The sequence below is a fragment of the Nesoenas mayeri genome (assembly GCF_963082525.1).
Source record: "Nesoenas mayeri genome assembly, chromosome: 21".
Taxonomy (NCBI): domain Eukaryota; kingdom Metazoa; phylum Chordata; class Aves; order Columbiformes; family Columbidae; genus Nesoenas; species Nesoenas mayeri.
This window is the reverse complement of record NC_137571.1, coordinates 3,724,701-3,746,056: the sequence shown is the minus strand read 5'-3', so window position 1 is coordinate 3,746,056 and position 21,356 is coordinate 3,724,701. Positions and strand designations below refer to the sequence as shown.

The window sequence follows — 21,356 nt, the reverse complement described above, 5'->3', positions numbered from 1 at the left end:
GCGGGGGACCGGAAGCGGCGGGCGCGGGGGAGCTGGGCGGTGCCGGGCGGCGACGGAGCGGGAGCGGCGAGAGGTGAGAGAGAAAGAGAGAGAGAGAGCGGGGCGGGGGGTCCTGCCGGGGCTGCACCGACCCCGCATCGGCGGGAGGAGACTCCCGAGGAGCGGCCGCGACGGGCGCCGGGGCTGGGCGGGGGCGCCGGTGAGGGGTCGGGCCCGGCCGGGCTGAGGGGGCTCCTCCGCCTCAGCGGGGAGGGAGGGGCTCCGGGCCGAACGCGGGGGTGAATCCGTTAAACGCGGTTGTTTTGGGGTTCATTTAGTCACGGAACGGTGAAAACTCCCCGACGCGGTTGTTACCGGGACCCGTCACCGGGCGCGGTGGCTTCGGGGCTCGCCGGCGCTTCCGGAGAGGAGCGGAAGCGCTTCCGGCCCGGGCTGGGGGACACACACGAATTACCGGCGGGATCCGCCGGTTCCCGCCCCCGCAACCCCGGCGGGAGGCGTTTGGTGCTCGGTCCGGCCCCTGGCGGGGGGCCGGGGTCTGCCGGGACCTGGGGCAGGAGCCGCCGGTTCCGGGTGTGCTCCCGGGCCAGCATGTCCCGGGTGACTCAGTGCGGTGCGGGGTGTGCCCAGCTGAGATCACACACCCACCTTCCCGTGACGGGAGCGATTTCTCGCAGCCTTAAGCGCTGATATTTCGGTGTTTCCCAGTACCGGTCCTGTCGGGCTGTCCTCAGCCCGCTGCTGCCTTCCCTTCTGCCTTTGGTGGGATAAACGTGTCAGTGATCGCTTTAGATTTTGTGATGGTTAAATGCAAAAAGCGATACAGGCATTTCACGCGTCAGGTGACGGGATTTTGCGCCTCGAGTCCTGGGATTCCCCCAAACCATGGCTGAAAAAGCAGGAACGAGTGACCTCGAGAAACTGCTGTTATTCCCTTTCTCCTCCCGAGGTGATCCTAGTGTTCTCAGAATGTTGCTGAGCTTTCCAAAAGCCAAAAATACTCCCTGTTCTTCGTGTAACAAAGTTGAGCCGAGCAGCTTGGGCAGGCGCAGATCAGGAGGGATGCTGAGCAGGGTCTGTGCTCTGAATTCCTGGTACAGGGCTTGGTGCTGCATCCAGTTTATCTTAAATCTGAGCTCCCGAGTTCCTTCCCTGGTGGATCCATCGCCCCGACAGGGACTGGAAAGGAGAGGAGTGTGACAACAGTCTGGCAAGCGCAGATCTCCTATTTCATGTAATTGTGATGAAAAAGGAGTCCTTGCGCTTGCTCTGGTGAGAAGCGATACTTTAACCATCTCTTAATGTTTCAGTAAAAACGCCAAATAACATTTGTAATTATTTCAGTAGGATTTGTTATTTGAGAGAGCTTAAATAGGGTCCAGATGGATTTTTATTTTTCTTTTTTCAAAGCGCTTTTGGTTTTCTAAATAAAGTGGATGTGAACTAGCAGAAGCAGGAACCCTGGGTTCTGGAGCGATGTCAACAAGTTTTATTGCATATAAACAGCAGAGATCTCTGTCTTGGCAGCTGCTGGGACTCACAATAGCTGCCTGGTGTTCGTGGCTGGTCCTGACAACTGACTAAAGTCAGGCGTTTGAATCCTGTCTTGCTTCAAATAGTTCCTTACTTGATGAGCTGAACTGTTTAAACCAAAAAATATCTTTGGGCTTTTGGAAGATATAAATGTCGGAAATCATCTGGTAGCTGATCCCTTGAGATATTCCAGTGTCAGCTCAGAAATAAACTGTGGTATGTTCTTAATTTAGTTGTCCCATCTTTATTCCTTTTGCCTATTGAAACAGGAAGTAGCTGATGCAAATTGGGCGCTGCTGACAGCGCTTTGTCGGGCTTCAGAAAAGCTGAAGCTGAGCAGGGGCGTAGGTTTGACTTGCTTTGGCTGTAAAACCAACATTTGTGTCTTGCAGAATGTCTGAACCAGGACTCAGCGTTGCTGTCTCAGGCAACCGGGAGAGTTTCATTTATGTCGTTTCTATAATTCACTCCCCGGCCTTTGGCTGGGATGCGTCGTCTCCTTGATATTCTCCAAACAGGAAACTCCTCGTGCCGTGGGGTTGGATGGGATTGGCTTTGGATAACGTGTGTTTTTACAAATAACATCCCTTCCCTTGATTGCTCTGCTCAGTGTATCGAACCAGTTCAGCTGTAGATGAAAGGCTGTTTGCTGTACAGTGTGTCCAAACCGTGTTCCTAAGCGTTGATGGAAATAAAAGCCGGTTAATAAATTAACCAAATGCGCGATGAAAATGAAAGGACTTTCTGGCTCAGCGTGAAGTTATGTGTTTGCTGCGAGTCCATCGCTTCCGCTCCATTGGTAATCAAAGTTCAATTGAATTTAAACAAGACCTAGATTTAAATCCTGCACTATAGTCCCAAAAGGGAGAGCTCCACCTCACCTCCACCCCGGCTCACGCGGCGCTCGGGAGCCTTTCTCGCCCCTCCTGAGCACGGGACGATGCGCTGAGCAAAAATGACTCTTCGATGATCTGTACGTCTCAAGTTCCTCTTTAAAGGAGGCAGTTGAGATCCCATTATATTCCTGACATCTGTGGAGTCACTTTGTCACTTATTATTCTGCATTCAGTGATCGATAGTCAAAACACTGTTTAGATGTTGCCCAAACATGTCTACTTTGTGCCCTTTTTTTTTTCTTCTTCCTGATTAACGCGAATCTCTCTGGATTGCAGACTGTTGATATTAGTTGGGCTCTCATCTGTACAACTAAATATCTTTATTTCATTCCGATTTGGTATGTAGATATCAGAAGGAGCTGCATCCACAGGGCAAAGAGCAGAGTGAGGGGGTTGAGACGGTTTCAGCGAGGAGCGACTGAGATACAGCCGCCTGCGCGGGGACTTTGCTACCTGCGCTCAGGTCCCGTTTTGCTGCCAATTTACCAAGTGACTGATCTTGCAAGTTGTCCTAATGCTGCCCATTAAACAGAAATTAAAATGAGTTCACCATCTGCCAGAGAGCTCGAGGTTTACAGAGCTGGTTCTGTCAGGGAAACCACAGAGGCTGAGCAAGGACGTGTCAAACTGCAGGGGGACGAGAGGAATCTGAATTTCAAGGAACAGTTTCTTGTTAAAGGACGCGAATCCCGACAGCAGATCTAGAACCGATGCGATACGCTCCTCGCAACAGCCTGTTTCAGTGCTGGGGGTAGGAAGCAGCTTTCCATCTGGACTTTCTGGTTTGTAATCCCGATTTGAAATGCGGTTTGTGACTCTGTAATGGGGCTGATCAGATTAGAGCCTCGTGTGGAATGTGGTGGGGATCAGAACAGCAGCTTTGTCTGCCCAGCGCTCTGTAAACCCGGTGTCCTTCCTGAAACGCTTGCGCTACACCTTATCTTGCTGCGCTCTCGAAGCACAGGAGAATTTCTTTAACAGGTGGCTCTTTTAGGGAAAAAACCACCCTTTTTAGTGTGCTGAGCGCGGGGGAGGCAGAGCCCCGCTCTTGGCTGCGCTCCCGCTTGGAGACGTGAGCCCCATTCTGGATGCGGCGCCCTCGGCTGCAGCAAAGCGCTGACAATCCTGTGGTCAGGATTTCTACATTGCACAGGATAAAAAAAAGGAGGTATTCATTTCTGTTGATTATACGGGTGACCGCCCACGAGCTGCAGCCTCTCTGAACTTTTTTTGTCTATCTGGAAGCCGTCCAGTTACCGCTGTCCGTTTTTTTGCACAGTATCTGCTCCGGCTCAGTGTTACACAGAGGAAACCGCGCTCTTCCTCTCGGGAGGGGGTGACCTGGCCCCCCTGCTTGCCCCCACGTCAGTGCTGCTTCTCCTGATGCAAACAGGCGAAAGAAGGGTGGAAAACAGCCTTGTTTGTCTGGTGACATCAATCCCGCTGGTGACTAACGCTGGATCTGCCCCACATCCTCTGGAAATCGGGTGAAAACAGGCGCTTTGGAGCGGGGCTGAGAAGGCAAAACTCGAGTTAGAACTTCAGGTTTCAGTTCTGAGAGAGATCTGCTATCGGTTCATTGACGCAGTTGGGTAAACCCCGTCTTCCTTTTCAACGTTCTCCTCCAGGCAGGGTTTGAGCTCTCGCAGCCATTGCAGTGAGCAGGAAGCCGCGTCCAGGCCACAGTCGTGATTTGCATTGTAAAATCCTTCGATAAGTGGTGATAAGATAAAAATGCAAACGGTGACTTGCTGCTCCCTCTCCGCATTCCCCGTGCATTAGTGTGCTGGGAGCGTGACTTGTGCTCCTTGGTGCAGAGTCTCCGCAAAGCGGTAATTAATGGAAAGTTTATATGACACTTAAGACTTTTCCAGATGAGATGCTTCAAATGATTTATGTGCCTAAATCACCGTGCGGTGCTTGCAGGGTAGATTCTGCAGTTCACACCCCGAAGGCTGCAGAGGGAGAGGTGAACAGGGGCGCATTGTTGCAGAAGCAGCTCTGCTGTCTCAGCTCGTGCAGCTGCTCGTCTTGGCGGGTGCCAGGGTGGCTCGTTCTGCAGGCTGATGCTCTGTGCTGCAGCGATGCTGGAGTTATAGATGTTCCTTGGGGGAATTCAAGACTCCAGGAGGTCCCTGTGGATGCGTTTGCAGAATCAAAACTACTGGTTCTAACCTGAAGTGCATGAACTCCCAGCAAAGCCGTCGTACTTGGCTTTGGGACTTTGGCCAAGAACTGACTGCAGTGAGATTCTGTGCAGACCTTAGTTTTATCGAGAGGTGTCAATACAAGGTTAGAAGATGTAAGTTTTAGTGTTATTATATTGTGTAAGAAGTCCTTACGATGGAATAAGACTGTGTGGTCATTAAGGAGCAGCTGTGGCAATAGAAAGTGGCTGTTTTGTGATCCCGATGTCCCTGCTATTGTGAGGTACCCTCCTGCCCATCATCAGGGTGCAGAGCCAGGTGGAAATTATTCTCATGGAGCTTGTACCAGACAGGTGATGAACCCTCTCCAGTGTCTGCTGTACAAGTTTCATACTGTCAGTTGATAGGAATAACTGTGTTCTGCCTGCGCAGGTTGTGACAACGGTAGAGATGGAAAGACTGGTTGGACGGTTGGAGAAGGCTGTGGAGCGCCTGGAGATGATGTGCCAAGGACCAGGCATGTGCGGAAATGACTCTTCCAAAGGTAAGACCCAAAGCACCCCCGGCAGCATCGCCCTGCATCGATGTGGCGGTTTCAGACATCAGCAGCTGCTGCAGGGCGGGCGATGCTCGTGAGCTGCTTGTGCACAGAGGGGAAGCGACTTTTGCAGGCACTGCGCAAACGCCGACAGCCCTGCAGTTACCGTCCTGCTGAGAAAAGGGCTTCCTGTGGCTGCAACACTTCCCTCCTCTGTGTTCCGCTGCAGGCTGAGCCCCCCCAGTACCTCTCGCTGATCCCCATGCTCTGGTTCCCTCTCTGCAGGAGTGGCTCAGTATGTGCAGGCTTTTGACGCCCTTCTGGCCGGCCCGGTAGCTGAATATATGAAGATCAGCAAAGAAGTTGGCGGGGATGTGCAGAAGCATGTAAGGACTCACGTTCTCCCTTCGCTTTAAGCAGATGCTGCTTGTTCTTCGGAGCAGTTAAGGGCCAAGTTTGCTGTCAATGTTTGCATTCCTGTAGAGCGGTATTCGAGGATGTTTGTAATCCTTGAGGATTCAAAGCAGATGCAGATGCCTGGATAACTCCAGCAGATTGCCACCTACACACATTATGAATCAAACCTCCTTCTTGAAGTCTTTGTTAATTAGGTGCATAGCTCACTTTGGCACATGCCTTTAGGAGCCCTGTGAGCTACCAGCCCAAGAGCTGTTACACCTTGTGCTTTTTCTCTGAGGATGAGATCACTTTGGGATCAGTGTAGCTGCTTCTTACAGACCTGGAGCTGGTGGCAGCAGGGGCTGGAATGACTGTGAGCGTTACACTGGGTACAAGGGAAGCTCGCTCTTATTTTTCTCTCTGTTTTTAGGCTGAGATGGTTCATGGGGGCTTGATGAGCGAGAGGGCTCTTCTGGTGATGGCATCGCAACATCAGCAGCCGGCAGAGGTGAGTCTGGGGAATCACCCGTTAGAACTTGTGTGTCCTGACCTCAGAGCAGGGGATGGCGGCAAGCGCAGCGCAATCTGGGCTGTCACAGTTGCTCCAGACGAGGAACCAGAGAGGACTGGGGACACTCCTATCTGTGAGGTGACACTTGCTGAGGGCGCAAACTGTTCCGGGTGCTCACCCAGTACTGGGCACAATTCTGGATGGTGATACTTAGAGCTGCAGAACTGGTGTTTTCCAGTTATTAGAGCAACAGGTTTTCTGTAGCTGTCGGAGCAGCTTTGAGTGTCATCTCACGGCACCCGTCTCAAGTTCCGCCTGGCACCGGCCCCACGCAATCACTGTTCTCTGAGATGCAGCCTGCAGACAGCAGCTTGTCTGAGACAGGAGCCGCCCTGGGATTTGCTTTTCATTATGTGATGCTTATAGACTTTCAGGCATTAAACTCCTTCTGAAGTATAACAGGCGCTTGTCTCTATTGAATGGCCTCTGAATAGTAGCGAGGCTTTTAGGATTGATTTGTCCTTAGTGAGTAATTTAACACTTTACCCGAGGCTGCTGCTTCTCAGCAGGATGTGTGACTGCGAATCTGATCCTGAATGCGTTGGCTTTTCCCTGCTGAGAACTGTTTTTCCTGAGCAACAGGATCCCACCTTGCTTTTCTTTGCAGTTATGATCTGGCTTAGTCACGGCTTCTACTGTTACACTGTGGTAGCTGCATTTCTGTGCTACTTTCCTATTCACTGCAGAGTGTATCTGCATCTTTTTTTGCCCAAACTCAGCACTGGAGGGTTGTTTGTCTTTCCCCAGGCTTGCTGGGACTGCTCTGCATAGCCTCTAGTCTGAGAATCTGCTCACAAATTATTTAAGTAAAGGATTATGAGCAAACAACAACCTTAATCTAGTGTAGGTCTTTGTGCAGGTTGTCTTGCGAGAGTCAGTTCTGGAGCAGCAAGTTTAAAAATGTAAAATGTATGAACACTCATCACTTGTGGCAAAGAATTTCCCCATCCTGTGACTTGTTGTTAGGCTGGAGCTGCTGAAAGCTCAGCCTGGCTGCTGCAGCTCAGAATCTCTGTGTTCATCCCAACAGCAAATGGAAAAGCAGAGGCTTTGAAAAGCAAGTTTTGCCCAAATTTGTCCCTCACTGCTGCCATCAGCAGGAGACTTTGTGATCTTAGGGGGAGGAAAAGTTGCCCAAGAGGCATCTGTGGAACTGCTGAACTGGCTGCTCTGACCTCAGAAGACTTCGAAGCGCTTTGGTCAGCGTGCCAGGTGAACACCACACAGAAACAATTCTTATTACCCAAACACTTGAGAAGCAACTTGAACACAAGTCCAGCTTGATAAGGGTGAGTTGGGAACTTGCTCCAACTCCAACTGTAATTCAGGCTCTGGATCCCAAACTTTCCAAACCTGCGCAGCACTCCCTTTTATCTGAGGGTTCATAAAGGAGAGGAAAAATCTGACAAACTGCCTTGGAACAAAAGAACCTAGGAAAGGCAAATGCTATTTCTGTCCTCGTTGCTAACAAGCCTTGTCAGTGTGTCTTGGAGGGAACATGAGTCACGGTTCTTGGCGTACTCCCATCGTACCGATCCAGTTGGGAGCGATGACTTCAGCCCCGGAGGAGTGGGGCTGTGGGACCGAGCGGGGCTGGCGGGGAGGGCCGGGCCGCGCAGGAGCTGCAGCAGAACCTGTGCCAGTTGGAACCTTCCTCCGAGTGACCTTCATCTCTGCAGAGCTGCCCGTGAAGACGTGCGGCCATTCCAGAGCGATACTAATGTCATTAACTGTTCCCATCTCTCTTGTCCTGCAGAATGCGTTGTCATCCCTTCTGAAACCCATTTCTGAGCAAATCCAGATGGTGCAGGATTTCAGGGAGAAGAACCGCGGTAGCAAAATGTTCAATCACTTATCGGCAGTCAGCGAGAGCATCCCAGCGCTGGGCTGGGTGGCCATGGTAAGAACTCCAGTGGGACGCGGTTTCCTTGGGGTAGTGGGACGGGTCTGTTTCCCTGGTCAGCAGCTCCACACCCATGCGTTTGTTCTTCTTTAGGCTCCAAAGCCTCGTCCTTATGTGAAGGAAATGACCGATGCTGCCATGTTTTACACCAACCGGATCCTCAAGGAGTACAAGGATGTGTAAGTTCCTCTTGTTTCTTTGTCATTGAACATGGCTAACTGGCTGTGTAAGCTCTCCTTCAGTAGCTAACCATGGCTGCCTTGGTCTTTAATTACATTCTTTTGAAAGGCAGGGTGTATTTATAAAGCCTCATTTAGCTGTTCTTCCCTGATCCTTAGGGATGAGTCTTTGCATTCACATTGTAGCTGAGATCTCAGGTGGGAAGTGTATTGCTGCTGTTGTCCCAGCAGCACCTGAAGTGTTTCCCAGGGCTGCACGTTGTGTCTCAGGAGTGGGTCCTGTTGGAAATACCAGACTCCTCAATGAAAATGGGTTACAGAGCAGGGCTCTGGCCTCCTCCCTGCAGGTGCAGGATTAATGCTGAAGGCAGAACGCGGTGCTGGAGGTGCGAGGCTGCTGTGCTGGCCCAGCCGCGTCTTGCCAGCAGGCTGAGAGGCATAAAGAAGTTTGTGGTCCTCGAGTTCTAATGGCAAATGAACCTACTCACGCCTCACAATCTCCTTGTGTCCTCAGAGATAAAAAGCAAGTGGACTGGGTGAAAGCTTTTCTGAGCATCTGGACAGAGCTGCAGGCTTATATCAAAGAATATCACACCACGGGGCTGACCTGGAGCAAAACAGTAAGTGCTGCCTGCATCTGCAGGAGCTTTAGACGAGTGTTGCGTGACTATTGCAGCAGATGCGGAGCTTGTGCAATGGCCTTTCCTCTCGCTGGCCTCTTGCAGGGTCCTGTAGCAACAGAAGGGGCTAAATCACCGTCCGCTCCCCAAGCCGGGGCTGCGCCCCCCCCGCCGGGCCCTCCTCCCCCACCAGCTCCTGTCCCCAGCAGCTGCAGCACAGACGACTCTGCCTCCCGCTCCGCGCTCTTCGCCCAGATCAACCGGGGAGAAGGGATCACTTCGGGTAGGTGGGAGTATCACAGTGTCACAGTATGTTTGGGATTGGAAGTGACCTCAAAAGATCATCCAGTGCAATCCCCCTGCTGGAGCAGGAACGCCCAGGTGAAGTTACACAGGAAGGTGTCCAGGTGGGTTGGAATGTCTCCAGAGAAGGAGACTCCACAACCCCCCCGGGCCGCCTGGGCCAGGCTCTGACACCCTTACTGAGAAGAAGTTTTTTCTCAATTTTAAGTGGAACCTCTTGTGTTCCAGCTTGATCCCATTATCCCTTGTCCTATCATTGTTTGCCACCGAGAAGAGCCTGGCTCCATCCTCATGGCACTCACCCTTTATATATTTATAAACATTAATAAGGTCCCCCCTTAGTCTCCTCTTCTCCAAACTAAAGAGCCCCAGCTCCCTCAGCCTTTCTTCATAAGGGAGATGCTCCACTCCCTTAATCATCTTGGTGGCTGCGCTGGACTCTCTCCAGCAGTTCCCTGTCCTGCTGGAACTGAGGGGCCACAACTGGACACAAGATTCCAGGTGTGGTCTCCCCAGGGCAGAGCAGAGGGGCAGGAGAACCTCTCTGACCTACTGACCACCCCCTTCTAACCCACCCCAGGTACCATTGGCTTCCTGGCCACAAGGGCCCAGTGCTGGCTCATGGTCACCCTGCTGTCCCCAGCACCCCCAGGTCCCTTTCCCCTACGCTGCTCTCTAATATGTAATTTCCCAGCCTATACTGGAACCTGGGGTTGTTCCTGCCCAGATGCAGGACTCTGCACTTTCCCTGTTGTGCTGCGAGTCCTTGTTCTGCTGCTGTTCTCAATACACCCGCTTGGAACCTTCGCTTGGAGGCACAAAACACCGTCTGGGCTGAGGATGAGGGTGCGAGGCAGAAGCAGCCTCAAGGTGGTTCCTGGGGACAAAGAGAGCACATCTGAGATAGAATTCTCAGCCTCATCTCTCAGGTTTTACAAGAGGTAGAGCTTTTGGGCTACCTGCATGTCTCAAGTACGAAAGATGCAATTTTGCAGCTGTTTGTGTTTGCACAAACCGCGTCCCTTTGGTGTGTCACCCGTCACATCGGGGCAGACATGAAACAAAGGTGAGGTGCTCAGCTTGGGGCTTTTTCCAGCTGCAGAGTGGAAGAGCTGGTGCCTTCTGGTTCTATACCTTGTGTTCTCTCTGTCAGGTGTTTCTTGCTCCCTCTCACTTGCTGTCACTCGTACGTGGGCTCAATTTAGGCAGTAATTTATTTGTATTTTGAAAAATGTTATCACGCTGGTTGTTGCAATCACTGGCGTCTGGTGTTTGTGAAACCGTGTTCTTGGAGCAGAGCCGGAGCTCAGGCTTGACCTTTCTTGCAGGCTTAAGACATGTTTCCGATGACATGAAGACCCACAAGAATCCAGCGCTGAAGAACCAAGGGGGTCCTGTGAGAAGCGGGCCCAAACCTTTCACTGCTCCCAAACCAGCCTGTAATGCTAATCCCTCCCAAAAAACCTCTCCCAAGGCACCTGCCTTGCTAGAATTAGAGGGCAAAAAGTGGAGAGTGGTGAGTTCCTGGTGTCAGCGAGAGGGTTGGAGGGGTGGGAGCTTTGCAGTCCCCTGAAGACCTTTCTTGTAAGAGGCACCACCTGAAGGCACAGGCCATTTGCTTTTAACAAGCTGTGCTATCCCGCTCTTCACATGGATTAATTGGTCTGCGTTCAGCAAATAAAGCGCGTTTTCCCTGCCTTTTCAGGAAAACCAGGAGAACGCCACTAACCTGGTCATCAGCGACACAGAGCTGAAGCACGTAGCGTACGTTTTCAAGTGCACAAATAGCACGCTCCAAATCAAGGGCAAGATCAACTCCATCACCCTCGGTAAGTGGAGAAACCCTTGAAAAGCGCTTCTGCGTGCTGGTGTGTTCGCAGAAGGCTGAGTCTCCAGAACCTTGCTGTGATCTGTTGTGTTTTCGCAGATAACTGTAAGAAGCTTGGGCTGGTGTTTGATGACGTGGTGGGCATCGTAGAGATCATCAACAGCAGGGACGTTAAAGTTCAGGTGAGTGTCTGCGACATGTTCGCTGATTCGGGATGGTCCATCTGCCCAGCGTTCTCTGTAGTTTTATTCTAAATAGATCAAAACAAGAAATAACTTGGGATTTTTGCCAAAGGTGGGAGCGCTTAAATCCAGCGTGTCTGCAGCTCAAAGGGAAGCTCAAAACCAAAACGTTGCGGTTGCCCGGTTCAAGCTAACACTCCTCTAACCGCTGCTTTCACCAGGTCATGGGGAAAGTGCCAACGATTTCCATCAACAAGACAGACGGTTGCCACGTGTACCTGAGCAAGGACTCCCTAGACTGCGAAATCGTCAGTGCCAAGTCGTCAGAGATGAACGTCCTCATTCCCGCGGAGGGTGGTGACTTTGTGAGTGCGAAGTTTGGAAGTCAGTGCGGTCTGGTTGGGGTAACGCAGGGCAGGGTTTGCACTTCGAACCCCGACAGAGAACGTCACAGTTACCGTGAGGTCTGGAGGGACAGTTCTAGACTTAGAGGCTGTGAATGACGAGCAGATGTTAAAACCAGCAAATAATCTGTCTTTAGGGTGAGATGTTTGTTGTTTTGTGAGAGCTGCTGCTTCCTCGGAGTCTCTGGGAGGCAGAACAGGCAGCGTTTGTGGTGCAGGGGGGACAAAGCCTCTATCTTGGAAAAGAAGCGCCTGAAGCAGCAACTGTTCTCTGTCATGAACTGATTTTTGACGCTAGATTTCTATTTTTACCTTCCAGACTGAATTCCCCGTTCCAGAACAGTTCAAGACAGTGTGGAACGGTCAGAAGTTGGTCACCACCGTGACGGAAATTGCCGGCTAAGCAGAGAAGCTCCAAGGCTCATGCCCTCCCCTGGCCCTGCTGTGGGACAAATCTGCTTCCAGATGATTCTCTTAGATTTCTTGTACCTTTCTGCTCTCAAACTGCTTCTCTTCTACCCGAGAGACACGGCCGCCTGCCGTCACCGAGATCCCTCTGGCTGGGCTTTGGTGGAGGTGGCGGGTCAGTTATCATCCACATCTCTTAGCAGGAAGGTGTATTTCTGTTGGTTTTTCTCCCCTTGGCTGATCTAACTGCACCAATCGATCAAGTCAGATTTTCGGTGACATCCCAGTACAGGCAGTTGGCTTTGAGAGTGTTGTTCGGGGTTTTTTTTTGTATTGCCTTTGAGTAAACTGTTCATGTGAGAGAGGAATGTTGTCCCTTTTTAACAAATAACGGTGTCTGTGAGGGTCCAGAGCACCCGATGGCTACGGCAGGTGTCTCAAGAAGGCCCCGGAAGCCGCTCATTCCAGCTCTGTGTATTATTTGGTGGCATTACAGGACACGGGAATGGTTTTGTCGGACCAAAGGCCGTAGCGTTCCACCCTGATTTCTCTTCCATCATTCCTATTAGCTCAGTGTATTTCTGATTGTGCCATGTCAGGAGGTTTTACATCACCCGGTGCCACAGGAACGGCTGCAGCGGCAGAGCCGGCGCTGGCAGCTCGGAGCTGAGCACCTCGGGTCCATCACCCCCCACCCTCGCAGGGGAATCTTTGCCCCTGGGTCTTTTTGGTTGTTCTCCAGGTTCAGTCTTCCAGGACGGTTCTACTGAACCTGTTCCCCTCCCGCAGAGGACGGGTCTCCCGCATTCCGGTTTTGTAAATACCCGAGTTGGATCAAGTCGGTTCACCACTCTCTCCCTCATCTGCAACCCCCAAAACGTGAGTCCTCTCACCCTCCCCTTTGCCCCCTCGCTTGGCTCTTTACTTTGGTGGAAGTTCGTAGCCTCTGTGCCAGGGCGCTGGAGCAGAGGGACGGATTCAAGACACACACACACGTACTGTACCAACCCACAAAGGGAGCTGCACGTGCTTTGACCTTCATTTCTCCAACGCCTCGGGTGGCATAAGCATATCTTAAAAGCATTTCCTCTGTAAAGTGTCAATGTTCTTTTATCTCTAGGACAAAACTTACAAAAAGAAAAAAATATGCAATTTTTTAATTTTGAGACTGTCCTGTGACTTGTACTCGTCTTCTCCTGAGGCTTGTGGAAAAAAACCAACCTTTCTTATGTACTTAAGATTATACAGAAGATAGAATAAAGTTAATGCCAACTTGCTCACTACAGCGGCTCATGTTTGTTTTTTGGGGGGTTGCTGCCGAATTGCAAACACAGAATTTCCACAATTGGCAGGAGTTGTCAAATCTCACCCCTTTTATTTATTTCTAGTTGATTAGGTGTGAAGTTCTTTATTGATTTCAGTTGCTGTACAAAAGTGCATAAAACAAGCCATTAGTTGAAAACTGTTCAAGCTGCTAATACCCACTTAATTTAAAACCCTCCTTATTCCCCCAGAAACCCTTAAATGTGGCTTTTTTCCCCCCATCCTGAAGGACAGGCTGGCCCCTCTTTCCCCTGTATCCAGGTGGGCAAGTCTACCTGCTGATCCCGCAAGAGACGCGGCATTCTCGCACTAGTGATTCGGTTAATACTGCTATTGTGTCCCGCAGGGAGCAGGCGACGGGGACAACAAACCTCCTGCACAATTTGCCGTCACCGAGCGGCACAGCCTGAGCTCTGCGATCTGAAGTTGAGTTACCAGAACCTTCAGAGTCAGCACGAGGCTCTGCCGCCCGTACCGGAGTGTAATCAAACCGCACACCCTGGAACTGCTGAATTAACCCCTTCCCCGTTTCCCTGCAGGCTCGTATGCAAAAAGTGCCGTTGCACAGCAGCGGCTGCGTTAACTGCAGCGCCAGAGCCTCCCGTTGGGCTCACTGGAGGAAGGGGAGGATGGTGCTGTCAAACCACTCTTCGGTGACGTGCAGGTGGTCCCCGGCCACCCCCAGGAACACCAGTTTTCCTGCTTTGTCCATCTCCTGCAGCCCCAGGCGATCCTGCAGACACAGAAGCGCAACTGTAGATTCCGGGGGCTCTGCCGCGGGTGGGGAACCCAGCGCAGAGAGAAGCGTTGGTGGGCAGAGGCCGTTTTTGTGACACAAGTGGCTGTCACGCTACAGTGCGCGCCACCTCTGCTCTTCAAAGCTTCTCAGAGAGGGGAAAAAAGGCATTTTGGACAAATCTTAAGAGACAGTAAAGTAGAAACAGCAGAACGTACCTCCTTGTACAGCGAGGTCTCCTGCAGCGGGATGGTCTCCTTGGCTTGGCCGCTTTTGTAAAACCCAAACCACTGTCAGAATAAAACAAAAGAAATAGTTGCTGAAGGGAGATAAAGAGGTTTTCACCAGTTTCGGCCGGGGCCAGCGCAGCGTCAGACTTGTGTTGGTGCTCAGGCTGCTCCTCGGCAGCCCCAAGTTCTGCCGCCAAAGGACAAACTGAAACGAGCAAACCAGAAGCGAAGCGGCGCCCAAAAGCAGCGCCCGCTCCCGGCCGCCTCACCTCGGAGATCGGAGGGTCGACCATGGTGTCATTGAGAAACTTCACCATCACAAACTTCTTCAGAGCCATCAGGTTTTTCTTGTACGTCTCATTGACGCCCTGGATGAAAGTGAACAGAGAACAGATCAGAATCACCGGAAAATTCCCCGAGATGGGTCAGGGAAACCGCCTGCTCCAGCAAAGGAAACCTGGACTGCACCGGCCTGAGAGGCAGAACATGCAGAACATTCCCCTTAAAACTCCAGCAAAACCATTGCCACGGAGAACTAATGGGCAGGAACGCGCTGCTGAGTCTTCTCTCCTGCTAGTGCTTAATCATCAGCCAGGACTTACCCTCTCCTGGTTTATGTCAGCCAAAAAGACGCTGTTCTTCCTGTACTCCTCCTCCTTCAGTGGGTCGTGCCAATACTCAGCTTGTACCAAGCTGGAGAAGAGAGAAACCGAAAGGTCAGAGCGGAAAGCCGGAGGTTTTGGCGCGGTGCTGCAGCACCGAGGATACTCACTGCTCTTGGACAGCTTGCGTGTAGGCGCCCAGATCCAGCATCTTCCGGATCCAGTCGCAGACGTGGGAGCTCTCGCCAGGACAGCGTGGAAATCCGTACACGCCTGGGGCAGGGGGACGTGTGAGAGCTCCGTGAGCCAAACCCAAATCCCTTCATCCCTCCGGCTGGTGAAGAACCACCCTCGTACAGAGCAGCGGCAAGAATTACCCGGGGAATCAGACGGTGTTTAATCCCGCAATCCCATTAGACAGCCCTGCTGGCCCTGGGGGCTGTTACACACCAAGATAATGGGCGATGTTCTCGAGCTGAGGGAATTGCTCTGGAGAACAGAGGCGGACAAGCCGGACGCCGTCCAGCTCGCCCCGTGTGCTCCCATGAGGTTCCCTACAAGTCTTCTCGCTACATTACAAAGAAATACTCAACCCATGGGACATCTCGGGGGGAGTATTTGAAATTCATCACCAGCCACTCTTACCACCTCCTAAAATCTTTTCTCTGTTGCCTCTTTAATCTACCACAAAAAGCACCTCCCTTTCCTCAGGGCTTTAGCCTTCCCGCTGACGACTGGAAAATATCAGTCTCGCTCAGGTTTATTTTCACCAAGGCTTTAAATTTCTTCTGCTGAAACAACTAATCTCAAGTGCTTCCAAAATAGTTCAACCCACGCAATACGTTGCCTACTCGCAAAAGTCCCTCTGGTTGCCAGTTAAGCAAGACTAAGACAGATGGTAATGTAGTGGGCTAAGAGCTGGGCTTAAGCAAGTCAGCAGGTTCAGACAGGAACAAAGGCAGTTTAACTGACAAGAAAACAGTCAGTTTTTAGGAAGGGGTTAAAAGAAATGATTCCTGCTGCCAACAGGAGCCCCCACCCCTCGGAGCGGGTAGGAGGTGGCTCATGGGGACGCTACCTTGGTGCTGCCCTCCGATGGAGATCAAACTGAGCATGGGAGGAGATGGACACCTCTGGGCCACCGCTCGCCTGTGGGACAGACAGAGCTGAGCTCAGCCTAGTGCAGGAGGAGCTGAGCTCAGCCCAATGCACTCGCCTGCGGGAGAGACGAGGAGCTGAGCTCAGCCCAGCGCGCTGGGTGAGGTTTGCAAAGAGAATTAACCCTTCCTGGTAGAGCCGGGCTACAGGCAAACACACCCTGGTCTTTAGAGCCATTCACAGAGGACTCTGCCAGTTTACATCTGCTTAGTGCTTCAAAAGAGTTTTAAATCGGAAGGTAAAAACCCAAGGAAAACCCATGGAAATGGGCCAGGAGTGTGAACTCACAGGAACTGGCCTCCCTGGGAGAAGCCCATGGCGTTGTACCCCCCCTGCAGGCGGGGGTCCGCGGCGAGCTGGCCGCACACGTCGCTCACTTGGTCGTTCACGTTCATGAAGAAGCTGTTCTGCATGTCCTGAGGGATTAGCCGGATTAGAAAGTACAACTCGTACCTTCAAAGTGTCTTACACTAGTTTAATCTCTACAAATAGCCGACTGACAGTTCTGCTTTTGGAAGAGGACCCGAAACTTTCACAACGTGACAGAAGCGAAATTCAGGTTTGGAGACTTCCCATCACCATGTCTTTGTTACTGCTCTGCATGGCAAAACTGGCCTATGTGGAACAGCGACGCTTCCCAAAACGCCTCAACGATCTGAGCTCCTTCAGATTTTATATATATATAAAATAAAAACATCAAACTTCACTCGTCTTCTCTAGATCCCAGAAAATTAATATACATTGCACATTATCCTCAGAGACTATTTAAAGAAATTCCGTAGGGTTACACGCAACTATCCAAAAGCACAAAGGTGCAGAAGGAGCCTATATTTACATTATACTGAAGACGTGTAGCGAATGAACATTTGTAAATCAAAAAGGACAGGAAGGGGTGAAGCTCTGCGTCTTATCACACGCCTTCATGTTACCTGGTGTGGTAATCATTACAGTGCTAATCAGCGGATTTGCATATTAATCCAATTTAGACTAGGGATTTGGTTTTCCCCGGGTATTATCCAGACTTTATTGGTTTCTACCCGTCAAAGCTGTTTACTTCACAAGGAAGAAAAGAAACAGTGGGGAGAGCACAACAGGAAACCTGTGGGCTGACACAAACACCAGACTGCCCTGCCGCACTCACCACCACCCTGCTGGGCAGGAAGGCGACCGACAGCAGATAATTACCTGTATCATGTTGTTTCCAATCTTGAGAGACAGAACGTAAATCCCAGGTATTTTGTCCTCCACCATTTTTTTGATGTAGCCCATGCTCATTGGGTTGCAGCAACTATCTCCTGCAAAAGGGAACAGCGATAAACGCCATCAAACCACCGCCCAGGCCCTCAGGTCGCCCCCACAAGCAGGATCGGGAGCTTCCAACGCACGCACAGGCCGGGGGATGACGGTCGGCACCTCCCGGCCTCCGCAGGAACCCCCGGCACGGAGCACGGAGAGGCCGGAGCGGGGCCGGGGGCGGCCTGCGAGCTCCCCTGGGCCTGCCCGGCTCCCCGCGCGGCCCCGTCCGCTAAGCCCCGCCCACAGAGCCGTTACCGGAGGATGATCCCCCCCACTGCGGGTCCCGGCTCACCCATCCCGTGCCAGATGACGAGGGGAACGGCGGCGGCCGCGCCGTGCAGACACAGCCCCAGCAGCAGCGCCACCGCCGCCCTGAGCGCCGCCATCTTGACTGAGCACATGACCGGCCCGAGGCGCCGGTCAGGCGGCGGGGGCGTGTCCTGGGCCGTGAGGGGCGGGGTGGGCGGGGCTAGCGGCGGCGGGGCGTGGCCGCGGGGAGCGGTTCTCACCCTAGACCCAGGTTCGAGACCCGGCGCCGCTCCATCGCACCCGGGCTCCTGAAATCCCAAATCCGCATGCCAGGCCCTGCTCTCAGCCTGGCTCGGTGACACGGCGTGAGGGCGGGCCGGACCGCTGTCCCCACCGACCTGTGGGACAAAATGGCCGCGTCGGCCTCCCGGGCCCGCGGTTGCCGCGGCAACCGGCCGCGACGCAGAGCCCCCCCCCACCCTCCGGCCGCCAGGGGGCGCTGCTGCCCGCGCCGCGCCCTCCCGCTCCGTCCCATAAGACCCCGCGGCGGCGCCTGACTGGTCTTTTCCCCGCCCCCATCATGGCGGTGAGTGTCGCTGCTCAGGGCCGCGGCCGGGCTGTCCCGTTTCTATCCGCCGCCATCCGCCTTCCGTGGGGTTCGGCCGGGCCGCGGCCCGTGCGGGCGGGAGCGGGGAAGGCCGGGAGGGAGAGCTGCGGGGCCGGTATGGGCAGGGAGGAGCCGATGAGCCGCCCTGGGGACGCGGCTGCCATGACAGGCCTGCTGCTTAAGAGGCGGCCGCGGCGCTGGCGTTCGGCCCCGGGGTGGAGCGGGGCTCGGTGTCAGCCTGCGGTGCTGGCCTGGCGGGGCCTTCTCCGGCCGCCGGGGTGACCGCTGGGCTGTCGCCCGGGCTCCCGCCATCACCCCACCCGTGTCGTTTCTCCGCAGCAAGACCCCGTTGAGAAGGAGAACCCGATGCGGGAGCTGCGCATCCGCAAGCTCTGCCTCAACATCTGCGTGGGGGAGAGCGGGGACAGGCTCACCCGCGCGGCCAAGGTGCTGGAGCAGCTGACGGGCCAGACCCCCGTCTTCTCCAAAGGTGAGGAGCGGTTGTTCGTGTTTCTGAGTCACAGTGTCACAGTGTCACAGTATATTTGGGATTGGAAGGGACCTCAAAAGATCATCCAGTGCAATCCCCCCATGGAGCAGGAACACCCAGATGAGGTTACACAGGAAGGTGTCCAGGCGGGTTGGAATGTCTGCACAGAAGGAGACTCCACAACCTCCCTGGGCAGCCTGTTCCAGTGTCTGTCACCCTTACTGAGAAGAAGTTTTTTCTCAAATTTAAGTGGAACCTCTTGTGTTCCAGCTTGATCCCATTACCCCTTGTCCTATCATTGTTTGCCACCGAGAAGAGCCTGGCTCCATCCTCATGGCACTCACCCTTTATATATTTATAAACATTAATAAGGTCCCCCCTCAGTCTCTTCTCCAAACTAAAGAGACCCAGCTCCCTCAGCCTTTCCTCATAAGGGAGGTGCTCCACTCCCTTAATCATCTTTGTTGCCCTAAAGTCATTTTTCCTCTGCCTCCACTGCTCTGCTCTCATCGTCCAACAAGAAACATTTATTTGCCTTGGTTTTCTTTCTTTCCTTTAAAGCCGTTTCTCTGCTCTTCTTAAGCCCTGAATCCCTGGGTGGGAATTATTTAAATAGTCTCAAGTGTAATTGTTGCTGCCCACAGCGCGATACACGGTGAGATCCTTTGGAATCAGGAGAAATGAGAAGATCGCTGTTCATTGCACGGTTCGCGGGGCTAAAGCAGAGGAGATTCTGGAGAAGGGGTTGAAGGTGAGAATTTGGCTGGTCTGGTTGTTTGATTTCGTGAAAGAACAAATTTAATCCATACCAGCTGAAAAGGTGCATGATTTGAAATGTTGTCTGTGATCTAGTTGTGGACATTAAGGGTTGGGGGTGCAGGTTTGACTGACACACAGGCTGCTGCGTTTGCGCTGCTTCTCTGTCTGGTTGCTGCTTTATCCTTATTTAAGAGCTGCTGGGTACAATTGCTGCTTTCTCTTGAGGTTCTGTCTTTGCTGCTGTGGTTTATGAGCAAAATCTTGGGCTAAAGATTTAGTAGCTTATAAGTGAGTTGTGGGTCTGGTAGCAGTTGGAACACACAGGATTTCTTATTCTGTTTGTAGCCAGTAAGGAAATAGTGACCGACAACAATTGTTTCAGGTGCGAGAATATGAATTGAGAAAAAACAACTTCTCAGACACCGGGAACTTTGGCTTTGGAATCCAGGAGCACATCGATCTGGGGATTAAATACGATCCCAGTATTGGTATCTACGGCTTGGACTTCTACGTGGTGCGTATTCCCTGCTCCTCGCAGCTACTGGCCTTGTGGGAAAGCTCTAGAAGGAACCTAGAACAGTAACCAGCTGCACAGGGCTGGGAGATGGAAAAATGGCAACGAAATCCAAGTCTAAATGGATTCCTAGAAAAATGTTAAGTATGAGAAAAGTCAATATCAGAATGAAATAGCGCTGTGGGTCTCCTCTCCCGGCAGGTGCTGGGCAGGCCTGGCTTCAGCATCGCTGACAAGAAACGCAGGACCGGCAACATCGGAGCCAAGCACAGAATTGGAAAAGAAGAAGCCATGCGCTGGTTTCAGCAAAAGGTAAAGTCCCTCTTGATTTTTGTGTCCCCAGAGCGTTTCAGTAACACTTCATGGCTCAGTTCTCACCGCAGTGGTTCTGCACCTGTACCTGACAGCGCTTTCTCACTTGGTTCTTTCTCTTTTTTCTTCACAGTATGATGGCATCATCCTTCCTGGTAAATGAGCAGTTCCTGTTACCAAAAAAAAGCGAATAAAATTTTCTAACTTCTCAATTCTGCTGTGAATTTTATGGGGGCTCCTCCTGGCCTGGGAAGCTGTTGGGAGCAGAGGTCACTCACGCTGAAAGGGCAGCAGAAATGGACGGATGCGCTGCAGAACAGGACGTGTCTTCTGGAGGAGCAGGCGTTGGATTTATGTGGGTTTTGGTACTGTCCAAGTAAAGCCAAAGGTGAGGAGACCCTGGGTTCAAGCAGGGTCTGAGTCACAGCAAGCAGCCTGGAAAAGTACTTTGGAGGAGACTGAGGGGCGACTCATTCATGGGGATCAATACGGAAAGGGGGAGTGTCAGGAGGATGGAGCCAGGCTCTGCTGGTGACAACCGAGACAGGACAAGGGGCAGTGGGTGCAAACTGGAACACAGGAGGTTCCACTTAAAGATGAGAAGCAACTTGTTGGGGGTGAGGGTGGCAGAGCCTGGCCCAGGCTGCCCAGGGGGGTTGTAGAGTCTCCTTCTGTGCAGACATTCCAACCCGCCTGGACACCTTCCTGTGTAACCTCATCTGGGTGTTCCTGCTCCATGGGGGGATTGCACTGGATGAGCTTTCCAGGGCGCTTCCAATCCCTGATGTTATCTGATCCTACACTGCAGCTCTGGGTGCTATTTTGCTGCCTCTAATGCCTTCAGTCCTGTTGTAGAGAACAAGGTCCTTCCCTGTGCCATTATTTCTATTCAGCAGTTCCATACCCCAGGCCAGGTCTGCAAATCCTGCTGGGTGGGCTCTGGTTCCCTGTGACTTATCCACAGCTGGGTCTGCCCCAGCCTTGCTGTTACGCCTGGTTAGTCTGAGCCTAGTGGCTGCTCCTACCACCTCTACATTGACAGCGGGGTTTTCTGCAAGTCCTGACAGATGCCGGGGCACCGGAGGACAGCGAAGCGGAGGCTGCTGTGATTAGCAGGCTGCTGCCGAGGCCGAGGTGATGAGGGGGCAGCTGCAGGCCTGGCTCCCCTC

The 21,356-nt window shown here is 52.6% G+C and overlaps 3 protein-coding genes across 4 annotated transcripts; 2 read left to right on the top strand and 1 right to left on the bottom strand.

The window, feature by feature from the left end:
• The first annotated feature begins 15 nt into the window (after positions 1 to 15).
• On the top strand, positions 16 to 13,193 carry CAP1 (cyclase associated actin cytoskeleton regulatory protein 1). 2 transcript variants are annotated; one of them, XM_080357465.1, is made up of 13 exons: positions 16 to 73; positions 5,009 to 5,120; positions 5,400 to 5,500; positions 5,944 to 6,021; positions 7,841 to 7,984; positions 8,081 to 8,166; positions 8,681 to 8,786; positions 8,892 to 9,069; positions 10,418 to 10,605; positions 10,795 to 10,918; positions 11,017 to 11,099; positions 11,321 to 11,464; positions 11,823 to 13,193. In XM_080357465.1, the coding sequence occupies exons 2-13, from the start codon at positions 5,027 to 5,029 to the stop codon at positions 11,904 to 11,906; spliced, it is 1,410 nt and encodes a 469-aa protein (XP_080213591.1). In that variant the 5' UTR covers positions 16 to 73; positions 5,009 to 5,026; the 3' UTR covers positions 11,907 to 13,193. The 2 variants fall into 2 exon arrangements, with proteins under 2 accessions (XP_080213591.1, XP_080213592.1); XM_080357466.1 differs by lacking the exon at positions 16 to 73 and adding an exon at positions 3,879 to 4,021.
• Positions 13,194 to 13,303: 110 nt separating this feature from the next.
• On the bottom strand, positions 13,304 to 17,663 carry PPT1 (palmitoyl-protein thioesterase 1). Its single transcript, XM_080357468.1, has 9 exons — positions 17,549 to 17,663; positions 17,146 to 17,255; positions 16,249 to 16,376; positions 15,881 to 15,951; positions 14,973 to 15,075; positions 14,803 to 14,893; positions 14,470 to 14,568; positions 14,189 to 14,260; positions 13,304 to 13,967 (listed from the first exon to the last, which is right to left on the bottom strand). Exons 1-9 carry the CDS (start codon positions 17,655 to 17,657, stop codon positions 13,845 to 13,847), a joined length of 906 nt encoding a protein of 301 aa, XP_080213594.1. The 5' UTR covers positions 17,658 to 17,663; the 3' UTR covers positions 13,304 to 13,844.
• A 356-nt stretch (positions 17,664 to 18,019) lies between these two features.
• Positions 18,020 to 20,399, top strand: RPL11 (ribosomal protein L11). The gene is made up of 6 exons (XM_080357467.1): positions 18,020 to 18,091; positions 18,452 to 18,602; positions 19,247 to 19,353; positions 19,744 to 19,875; positions 20,077 to 20,187; positions 20,321 to 20,399. Exons 1-6 carry the CDS (start codon positions 18,086 to 18,088, stop codon positions 20,348 to 20,350), a joined length of 537 nt encoding a protein of 178 aa, XP_080213593.1. The 5' UTR covers positions 18,020 to 18,085; the 3' UTR covers positions 20,351 to 20,399.
• The last annotated feature ends 957 nt before the right edge of the window (positions 20,400 to 21,356 follow it).